An 11561-nucleotide genomic window follows, 5' to 3' on the forward strand; every position below is an offset into this window, starting at 1 on the left:
ATTTTATTACAAAAACCACATTTTCTTTATCCAATCTCCAGTGGATGGGTACTTGGGCTGTTTTCAAGCTTTGGCCATTGCAGACTGTGCCGCTGTAAACATAGGTGTGCATATATTGCTGTGGTATGATTGTTTTAATTCTTTTGGGAAGATACCCAGCAGAAGAATAGCTGGGTGAAATGGGACCTCTTGTCCTAGTTTTTTGAGGTATCCATACTGATTTCCACAGTGGTTGCACCAGTCTGCACTCCCAACAACAATGGAGAAGGGTTCCTTTTTCCCCACACCCCCGCCAACATTTGTTATTGGTTGATTTCTTGATAGCAGCCATTCTTTCTGGGGTGAGGTGGCATCTCAGCGTTGCTTTCATCTGCATCTCTCGAATGACCAGTGATGTTGCACATTTTTTCATATATTTATTTGCTGCTTTTACTTCTTTGTCTGGGAAATGTCTGTTCATTTCAGATGCCCATTTTTGAATTGGATCTTTAAATTTGGGAGGTCTGATTTTTTTAAGTTCTTTATATATTCTAGATAGCAGTCCTTTGTCTGAGGAACAGCTGGTAAAAATATTTTCCCACATTGTAGGTTGTCTCTTAGCTCTGTTGTTAGTTTCTCTTGCACTGCAAAAGCTTTTTAATAAGATGAGATCCCACTTGTTGATTCTTTGTGCTAGTTCCGGTGCTACTGAGGATTTATTCATAAAGTCTTTTCCTATGCCATTGTCTTCCAAGAGTTCTACCTAACTTATCTTCCAGCAAGTTTAGTGTTTCTGTTTTAATATTTAGATCTTTAATCTATTTTGATCTTAGTTTAGGGCATGGTGATAGGTATGGTTCTAGTTTTAATCTTTGCCAGGTTGTAATCCAGTTTTTCCAACACCATTTAGTAAAGAGGCTATCTTTCCTCCAGTGAGGATGGTTGGCTCCTTTGTCAAAGATGAGGTGGCTGAGTATGTCTGGAGTTTTTTCTGCATCTTTGAATCTATTCCACTGATCCTCAGGTCTGTTTCTTTTCCAGTACCATGCTGTTTTTATCACAGTGGCTTTGTGGTATAGTTTCAAGTTGGGGATTGTGATACCCCCTGCCATGTCTCTCTTGCCTAGAATTGCTTTGCTAGTCTAGGTCTCTTCTGGTTCCAAATGAATTTTTGGATTGTTTTCTCTAGCTCTATGAAATATATTGTTGGGATTTCAGTCGGCATTGCATTAAATCTATATAGCAGTTGTGGAAGTATAGCCATTTTTACTATATTGTTTCTTCTTACCCAGGAACAAGGGATGTCTTTCCATTTTCTTATATCCTCTAGGATCTTTTTTTTTCAGAGTGCTGTTGTTTTCAGTGTAGAAGCCTTTTGCTTCCTTCATTAGATCTATTCCTAGATATTTCATTTTTTTGGATGCTATTGTAAAAGGAATTTTTTCCCTAATTTCTCTCTCAGTGAGTCAGTTATTTGTGTATAAGAAGGCTATTGATTTTTGAGTGTTGACCTTGTATCCAGCTACTCTACTGAATTTGTCAATTAAGTCTAGAAGTCTTTTGGGTCTTCTATGTAGAGTATCATATCGTCAGCAAATAATGACAGTTTAACTTCTTCCTTTCCTATCTTTATTCCTTTTATTTCTTTCTCTTGTCTAATTGCTGTGGCTAATATTTCCAGAACAGTATTGAACAGGAGTGGTGATAGTGGACATCCTTGTCTTGTTCCTGATTTTAGCATGAAAGTTTTCTGTTTTTGACCATTTAGTATGATGTTGGCTGTTGGTTTTTCATAGATAGCCTTAATCAGGTTGAGATAAAGACCTTCTATTCCAATTTTCTGTAGGGTTTTTATCATGAATGGGTGCTGGATTTTGTTGAATGCTTTTTCTGTATCTATTGAGATGATCATATGGTTTTTGTCCTTGGCTCTGTTAATATAGTATATTATATTTATTGATTTACATATTTACATATGTTGAACCATCTTTGCATCCCTGGGATAAATCCCACTTCATCAGGATGTATGATCTTCTTGATGACCCTCTGTATTCTGTTTGCCAGTATCTTATTGAGAATTTTTGCATCTATGTTCATTAGGGAGATTGGCCTGTAGTTCTCTTTTTTTGGTTGGGTCTTTCCCCGGTTTTGGTACCAAAGTAACACTTGCTTCCAGGAATGAATTTGGAAGTATTGCTTTCCTTTCAATTTCACTGATGAGTTTAAAGACTAATGGCAATAGTTCTTCTCTAAATGTTTTGTAGAATTCAGCAGGGAAGCCCTCAGGACCTGGGCTTTTCTTTGTTGGTAAATTTTTAATTACATTTTCAATTTCACTCATTGTAATTGGGGTGTTTATAATTTTTATATCTTGTTCATTTAACTTTGGCAATTCATATGTATCTGGGAATCTGTCCATTTTTTTCTGTGTTTTCCAGTTTATTATAGTACAGGTTCTCGAAGTAGGTATAGAGGACCCTCTGGATTTCTGCTGGATCTATTGTGACTTCATCTCTTTTGTTCTTAATTGAATGGATTTTAGCCTTTTTTTTCCTTTTTTTGATAAGGTTGGTTGAAGGTTTATCTATTTGATTTATTCTTTCGAAAAACCAACTCTTTGATTCACTGATTTTTTTTTTTTTGTATCATTCTCTTAGTCTCCATTGCATTGATTTCCGCTCTGATCTTTCTAATTTCCTATCTTGTACGAGTTTTGGGTTTGTCATGCTCTTCTTTTTCTAGGAGCTTGAGGTTCTGCATTAGTTTGTTTATTTGAGCTTTCTCTGTTTTCCTAATACGGGCCTTCACTGCTATGAATTTCCCGCATAGAACTGCTTTCATTGTGTCCCATATGTTCCTGTATATTGTACTGGCATTATCATTTACTTGTAGAAACTGTCTAATTTCTACTTTAATTTCCTCTGTGACCCATTGGTTGTTCGGGAGGGTGTTACTCAATTTCCATGTGTTTGTGGGGTTTTGTGGTTTCTTATGCTATTGATCTCCAGTTTTATTGCACTATGGTCTGATAATATACAGGGGATAACTTCAATTCCTTTGCATTTTCTTAGACCATGTCCTGTGAGCTAGCATGTGGTGTATTTTGGAGAATGACCCATATGCAGTCATAGAGAATGTATATTCCGATTTTGTGAGGTGGAACTGTCCATTTGTTCAAAAGCTTGGTTCAGTTCTAGAATTTTGTTGTTAATTTTTTGTCTAGATGATCTGTCTATTTGTGACAGTGAGGTATTGAGGTTCCCCACTACAGTTGTATTAGTGCTTATTTGGTTTTTCATGTCCATTAATATTTGTTTTGTATAGTTGAGGGCATTCATATTTGGTGCATATATATTTATGATTGTCATCTCTTCCTCTTGGATTGTTTCCTTTACAAGGACCTTCTTCATCTCTCTTAATTTGTTATGGTTTGAAATCTACTTTGTCTGCAAATAAGATTGCTACCCTTGCTTTTTTTCCAGGTTCCTGTCGCCTGGAGAACTGTTTTCCATCCTTTTACTTTCAGTCTGTGAATTCCTTTTTGAATTAGGTGTGCTTCTTGTATACAGCATATTGTTGGGTTTTGCTTCTTAATTGATTCTGCCAGTCTGTTTCTTTTGATAGGTGAATTGAGGCCGTTAACATTTATGGTTATAATTGATAAATATTGACTCATCCTTGTCATGATGTTTTACTATTATGGGCTCTTTTATGTATTTTTCCCAATTTCCCTTTAGTTTCTTGCCTTGCCTGGTGGCTTTGCTCTGTTGGGCCTCTTGGAGTTGTGGCCTTTATTGTCTTTTTCTAGGATATTGCTTAGAATTGTTTGGAGTGCTGGTTTGGTGTTCATGAAATTTCTCAGGTGTTCTTTGTCATGGAAGTATCTAATTTCCCCATCAATCTACAGCAGTCTAGGTTGGAAGTTATTTTCTTTTAGGGCTTGAAATACTTCACTCCAGGCTCTCCTTGTCTTGAGGATTTGTGTTGAGAAGTCTGCTGTGATTCTGATGGGTTTTCCTTTGTATGTGATTTGTTTCTTTTCTCTGTTTGTAGGATTTTGTTCTGTTGGGCTTCTGGGATCTTGACTATTATATGTCTAGTTGTAGTTTTTTTTTATCATGGCTAGTTGGAGTTCTATATGCCTCACTTATCTGTACATCAAATTCTTTACCTCTGTTTGAGAAGTTTTCTAGTATTACTTCTGTGAACAGTTTTTTTGTTAATGTCGTTTGTACTTTCTCCTGCTTTTTCGTGGACTCCTATCAGTCTTCTGTTATTTTTCTTTGCATCATCTAGCAGCTGCTGGATTGATTTCTTGTGATCCCTTACTATTTTTAAGAAGTTTCTCTTTTCATGGTCACTAACTGCAATCCTATCTTCTATATCTGATATTCTAAATACACATTTGATCAGTCTGTTGTGAATACTTTCAGTGGAGTTTTTAATCTCCTGAATATCTGTTTGAATCTGTTTCATGGATTCCGTTTCTTTCCTTTGTTGGGCATTCATGATTTCCATTTCTTTCCTATGCTGGGCATTCATGGCTTCCAGCATCGTCCTGAGCTCATCTATTTTATCTGTTTCTGTTCTAGAGTCTCTAATCATATCTTTCATTCTGTTCACTATCTGTGTAGTTATCTGGGAAATTATTTCTGTTTTCAATTTTTCTGGAGCCTCATTCATCTGTTTTGTTACTTCCTGTGCTATCAGTTCAGGTTGTCCAGGTGGTTGATTATTATATTTTTCCACCTTGTTTCTCCCAGAATTTGCCCTTGGTGAGCTGTAAGTCTGGGTTTCTGTCTTGCTAAGGTGTCTTCTCATTTTTAATTTTGTTGTTGGTGCTGTTTTTTGCTTTACTTCCTCAGCTGATACTTCAGTATTTTTTACTGTGAGTATCTTTATTACTTTGGTTTAGAGCCCCTATGGAGTAATTGCTTCTTAGAGGTATCTTCCAGGTATAGGTGGACTTTTTAGGTTTTGAGTCTTTAATGACTCTTAGGCAAACTCGTTTTTCAGTATACCAGGGAGGACAACTGATTAGATCAATTATGGCACCTTAGCCCGGTTGACACAATCAGCATCAACAATAGCATCAAACACAGTTGAGAAAATGACAATTTGTGGTAGCAGCTAATCTGTCACCTTTGACCATGTGAGCTAGATCAAAATCTAGGGTCAGCCCAAAATATGTTTGTAGTAAATAAACCCTTCAATATGGCAAATTTACCCTTTGGGATAAGGATTTAGAAGGGGTTGGGGAGGAAGGGATAGAGAGATAGGAGAGGGAAAGGTTAGAGGTGAGCCTAGAAGACACAGGAAGACCACAGAAATTGTGGGGATCTGTTGAATACAGGAGGAAAAGACCAAGTGAAAGAACAGAGACAAGTACAGAACAAACTGAGCAATAGGGAAGCTAGAAATTGTCCTATAATAGTGACATTCGAGAGTGCAGAGAGAAACAATTCAAAATGGGACAGGAACAGGAACAAAGAGGGTGAGTAATACAGAGCCAGAAGGGAGAGAGAGGGAAAAAAAGAAAAGAAAAAAAGGTCTCCCTCAGGATATGTCTCTGCTATTCTGTTAGGCAATGTGGGCAGCAGTGTGCAGGTCTAAGTCAATTAGTCTCAGCAAGCCAGCTGTAGTCTACTGAGATTCATGCTGATTTCTGGCTCCAAGGGCCAAGTTGAGGTCCCTGACCTCCTGCAGGATTAAACTCTGCAAGGTTCTACTGCAGGTTCCAGCTGTCCTCCCCGCTAAGCAAGCCCAGGTTTCCATGGGCGGTACTGATCCCACCAACTTACCAATCATGGTGGTCCAAAGTGCCTTTATTGAAGATATTTTCTTCACTTTCCCAGTGGGCTTCAGTTTTCATTGAGGAGCGTCAGAGAGGCCATCTCTGTAGTTCACTTCTGCTCCATCTTCTGGGGCTCATAACCATGGCTTTATGGCCCTCACCGCGGCACCTCTGCTGTGTAGATTCAGGTGCCACCCGGCCCGTGCAACAGGTTCCAGGTCTGGCGGGGCCACTGCTCAAGTCTAAGTTCTTTAAACAGAGATCATTGAAAGTAATAAAGCAGTGTAACAGACTTAGTTGTGTGTTAATATAAATTAGCCTAAACCAGTGGTTCTCGGTGTGTCGTCCTAGGGTCTGCAGACTTAGAGATGCGAATTCCTGAGTCAGAAACTCAGGAGGTAGGTCCAGCACTTGAACAGGGCTTCCAAGAGATTCTATTCACACTTACTTCTGAGAACCACCAGCCTAAGCTAAAAGTGGTTTGTGGAATAGTTGAAAAGTCATGGGCTGAAGGACAGACAGACCTGGATTTGAATCTTACCTCTCTCATTTAAAAGGCCTATGAGGGGCTGGGGATTTAGCTTAGTGGTGCTGCTGCCTGCCTTGTAAGCACAAGGTCCCGAGTTTGATCCCCGGTACCCCCCAAAAAAAGAATTATTTGGGGCTGGGAATTTAGCTCAGTGGTTTCACCGCCTGCTGCACAAGTGCAAGAACCCAAGTTTGATCCCCGGTACCAATAAAAATAAAAATAAAAGACCTATGACTGCCAGTCTGTTAAATGTAAGTGTTGAGATTTTCACCTATAAAATGAAAATGACACTTTCCTGCATTGCTGTGAGGACTGACTGATATACTTTGAGTGCCTAGTACTCTAGTTAGTACACTGTAGGAAGTATGGTTACTACTGTCAGTATTTTTCCAGTATACTTATTACTTTTATTTAAGGAATGAAAGCATGCTTTTATTTTTGCTTTCAGATCCAAATGCTCAAGAAATTAAGGACATCTATGGACTGCGTGGTCAAATAGAACACAAAATAGCTTTTCTGAGAAGTCAGGTGCCAAAGGATGTGAAGCTTATCCTCATTGGCCATTCAGTAGGCAGCTACATGGTCCTTCAGATCTTGAAGCACGCCCCCGAGCTCCCAGTAAGTATGCCTGAGGAGGCAACTGTGGGTGCCTGATTATGCACGCGCACGAACACTCCTGGACTTTCCTCTGCTCTTTTGTCTCTTGTTTAACAGTTAAATAGAACAGAGTTCCCAGTGATGAATGTAAATGTGTTGTATACCTAAAATGTACCAATCAAGAATCTAAGAGGAAAAAAAGATAAATAGAACAGAGAAAGGGAGAGTTGGTGGCTGCCTTTATCCTTATCTATTTTAATGTGGCCTCTGTCAGTATATGTTCGTGGAATTCCCATAATGTTTCAAAGAGTAGAAGAGGAAGACAGAAATTTCTGAAATGAATGCCTTTGAATCTAGGATTATCTGTAGTTCTACTGTTACAATTTAACTTGCTGTCTTTCATAAGGCAATATTTAAGAGCAGTTACCAGCTAAGACATGGATAAGAATCTTATCTTTATTGGGAGAGCATTTTGAAAATATGCCTCCTCTCTGAAGCAAAAAAAAAATATCATCAACATTGTTAATAGGCCAGCGTTATAGAACACTAAATCTTCAGTCTTGAGTCTGGCTCCTTATGTATTCTTGACTTGCCAGCCTTTTTGAGACACATTTGTTCATTCACATATACTTCTCTTTTTTTGGTACCAGGGATCGAATTTGGGACCTTGCGCTTATGAGGCAGGCAGCAGAACCACTGAGCTAAATCCCCAACCCCATATATACTTCTTAAGTGCTACTATGTGCTAGATATTAAGTGAGGCACTAAAGTAATAAAGATATATTTGAAGTGAGCTGCAAGAGACTTAAAAAGTTACACCTTAACCAGCAGTATACCATTGAAATGACCCACTGTATGGATGTGATTGACAAGATAATTTATTCATTCAACAAATGCGTATTAAGGACTACCATGTTTCAGGCACTGAACTGTTTTGAGGACATCCAGTGAATAAGATGGTCTTTAAGGTGGAATGTGATGAAAAAGAAAGACTGACCAGTAGTCGTGACAGCTGTCACCTGTGTAAGGACTGGGCATGTGGAAGTACGAAGGGGTGCTGTTTAGCCTAGTAATCCAGAGGCAGGAGAGGAAGAGACCCTTTGCATTGCCTCTGTGCTGGGATCTTGAGTTTTTCATTCCGCATGATACAGCATTTCCCCAGTAGGGTCTTGGAGCTCCTTGGGCATTTGCTTCTTTTCCTGCCAGCTTGACTCAGCACTCACCACAGCCCTCAGAAAAAACAGCTGTGGTCTTCTAGGCTAGGGATCTTAATTCCAAATGGAGGCTTTTAATTTTCTCTTGTTGGATATTAGAAAATGCATTTTTCACTTCTAAGTGAATTCAATAAACTCAAGATTGTGTTCCAGTTTGTATTATTGCTTCTACTCTGTTGGGCTTTTTTTTTTCCTTAGATAAGATAATTAAAAACAGAGTAGGCTTTGTTTTTGCTTTGGGCCTTTTATGTGGCTTCCGATATCCACTGTGCCCGTGAAATCTCTAGTACTGTGTTATATGATTACCACCTTCCAGTTTGCAGCCCTGCCTTTTAGTAGTTCCAAGTGCACAGTTCCTATGAGCCTTGGCTGTAGAGCCAGGACACCTAGATTCAAATACTCTGGTGACCTTGGACAAGTTAGTGAGTATCTCAGTTTCCTCATATGTAAAATGGCAATAATAATATGTTTAACATGTTTTTGTGAGGAATTTTATCAGGTATTAAGAATGGTACCAAATAAAGGTTCCAAGTACTGTATTATCTATTATTGTTGTTATGGAAATGACACTAGAATCATTGGCTTAGTCATTAGATTAACTACCTTAGTGGTTATGTACTGCTGTGTATCAAGTTGCCCCATAGCTTAGTAGAATAAACTGATATATATGTATGAAATGTGATCAAAATATGCAGTGAATGCTTAAATTTTAATTTATTATAGTAAAAGACACATTTGCCACTAATTTCCCTCAAAATACTCCCCCTCTGTTATGGCTTATATCTAGATGTCCTCCCAAAGCCTCATGCACTCATAGGTGAGGCTTTTTGGAGGTAGTTGGATCTAGAGTGTGTGGTACTGGGATTGGGGCACGTGATAACTAAATTGGTTTGACGTAGTTCTCAGTGTGACTAATAGAAGCCCCACCATGGGTGTGGGTGACACCAATCACTAGGGTTGTAGCCTGAATGGAATATAAAGGGACAGAAAGAAGGCAGGCTGCTGCTTGCTGTCTCCTGCCTCCTGCCTGCTCTGCCATGGACTGTTTCTCCTCTCTGGTGCCGCTCTGCTCTGCCTCCCTGCTTTAGAACCAGCCAACAATGGACTGGAACCCCTGCAAACTCTGAGCCAAGATAAACCTTTCCTCCTTCGGCTGGCAATACTTGTGGCTGTCAAGTATTTTGTTTCAGCAACAAGAAAACTAAGACACCCTTGTTTCAAACACACTTAAGCCATCATTCTGGCAACTTTTTAAAGCAATTCTGGAAGTCCTCTTTTGTGTCTTAACAAAGCATGATCAAAAACCTGGTGAACACTGCTTCTTAGTGCCACCCAATAGAAAGGCAAGCTCCAAAAAACATAGCGGTGCGTCCTCATCCACCTGACTCTCCAAATGTGGTACAGTGAGACTCCTGGCTCCTCCGTAAAGTCAGAAGGACCAAGAAAGGTAAACACTTTGAATTGAGTCAGGACATTGTGACAGATGCAACAGTGCAACTGAAGACGCAAAAGAGGACTTCCAGAACTGTTTCAGAAAGTGGCAAGGATGATTGGATAATTGTGTTCAAAGTAATGGGGAATACTTTGAAAGGAATTAATGACAATGTGTCTTTTACTGTAAAAATGTAAAAAGAAAAAGATTTAAACATTCACCATATTTTTTGAACACACCTCGTATTCTCTCAGTTTCTAGTGAGAAATTTAGCCACAGCTTAGCCGAGTCTTCTGCTGAAAGGTTTCTCACAGAATTATAATCAGCTTGCCTTTGGGTTTTGGTCTTACATGAAGACGTGAACTGAAATGGTCTGCGTCCAGGTTCACTCACCTGGGTGTTGGCAGGATTCAGTTCCTGAGAGTTGTTGGGTCTTCATTCATTCTTGACATTTGGGTGGACATCACACTGCTTCACATGGCAGCCTCTTGCTGGCTTCATCAGAGCAAACTGGCAAAGAGCCAGGGAGAGAGTCCACTGGCAAGGTGGAAGTTGCAGGCTATAACCTAGTTACAGATGTGACAGCACAGCATTTTTGCTGTTTGTTCTTGTTAGGATCAAGTCACTAGGTCTAGCCCGCATTGAAGGGCGGCAGTCACACAAAGGCGTGAATGCTAGGAGGTAGGAGCACTGGGCACCGTGTCAAAAGCTGTCTGTCCCTCCGCTCCAGAGCTGGGATTTCATCAGCATGAGGTACAGTCAACATGTGGATAGGAAAATGTATGTAAAATATTGAATTCATTTCCTGGAATAGACATGACTTCATCCTGTCAAAAAAATTTTAGTAAATTGATATCAAATAACAAGTTTTTGTTACTAGTTATTATTTTGCTTAAGTCATTTAAACATTAAAAGGGAACCTTGGATATATGAAGTAATAATAGCATTACTCTTCACTAAACATAAGGGAAAAATATTCCTGAGGTTATCACGTCTTAACTTAGTCACAGGTCTGCCCTTTTAGTTTTTGTTTGTTTACTTGAGGTCTATTCTGCATCCAGTACATGGTTTCTCTTACATATATTTGAAAACAGTTGTGTACCGCATTTGCTTTGAACCATTCTCTCTCTTTTGGTCTTCCATTGACAATGTCTGTTGAGAGAGAAGTACAGCACATCTTAAGGTTAATGAACCTTCTAACAGCTTCTTAAGCTTCATTTGTCATTACTGCATTGCTTTCAGGTGTTCCTGCCCTTGCAGGAATCACGGTGGAAGGGACTAGGAGTACAGCTCAGTGGTAGAGCATGTGCAAAGCATGTGTAAAGCTCTGAGTTCAATCCCCAGCACCAAAAAAAGGAAAGAAATGGGGGAGGGAAAAAGGAAAGAAAGGAGGGAGCTATGAAAGAAGAGAAGCAGAGGCTGGCCAAGCTGCAGGTGCAACACGGGGATCCTAATGATGTAGCACAACAGGAAGCAAAGCACAAGGAAGCAGAAATGAGAAACAGTATCTTAGCGCAAGTTCTGGATCAATCAGCCCCAGCCGGGTTAAGTAACTTAGCACTTGTAAAGCCTGAAAAAACGAAAGCAGTAGAGAATTACCTTATACAGATGGCAAAGTATGGACAGCTAAGTGGGAAGGTCTCAGAACAAGGTTTAATCGAAATCCTTGAAAAAGGAAGCCAACAAATAGAAAAGAAAACAAGAGTTAAGTTCAACAGAAGAAAAGTAATGGACTGATGAAGATGACGATTACTGAACTAAAAATGTTTAGAGACTGACACTTAATGGAACAGTTTTAGGGCAGAAGTTAAAATCTGTTTAAATGTTTACTTTGTTTTGTCTATATGCCTTTAAAAAAATAAACTTGTTATGCAAAAAAAGAAAGAAGAGAAGCAAGGATGGGAAGAAGGGCAAAGAATAGCAATGAAAAAGATGGAACACGAACTTAGTTTGTGGAGCTGCAACTCCTACGGTGACTACAGCTTTCAGAGAGACATGTAAAACTGTTTTATCTTC

The 11561-nt window shown here is 39.3% G+C and overlaps 1 protein-coding gene across 2 annotated transcripts in view; it reads left to right on the forward strand.

Moving 5' to 3' along the window:
- The window catches only part of Ldah (lipid droplet associated hydrolase), a 112489-nt gene that overhangs the window by 38729 nt on the left and 62199 nt on the right, over nucleotides 1-11561 (forward strand). For both annotated transcript variants that reach the window (XM_004839069.4, XM_004839068.4), the window contains one exon: nucleotides 6751-6920. In XM_004839069.4, coding sequence (XP_004839126.3) covers nucleotides 6751-6920 — 170 coding nt within the window. The remainder of the gene's footprint in view (nucleotides 1-6750; nucleotides 6921-11561) is intronic.

The sequence above is a fragment of the Heterocephalus glaber genome, unplaced genomic scaffold (assembly GCF_053883595.1).
Source record: "Heterocephalus glaber isolate CG9 unplaced genomic scaffold, H.glaber_assembly_v1.0 deba00001457, whole genome shotgun sequence".
Classification (NCBI taxonomy): Eukaryota; Metazoa; Chordata; class Mammalia; order Rodentia; family Bathyergidae; genus Heterocephalus; species Heterocephalus glaber.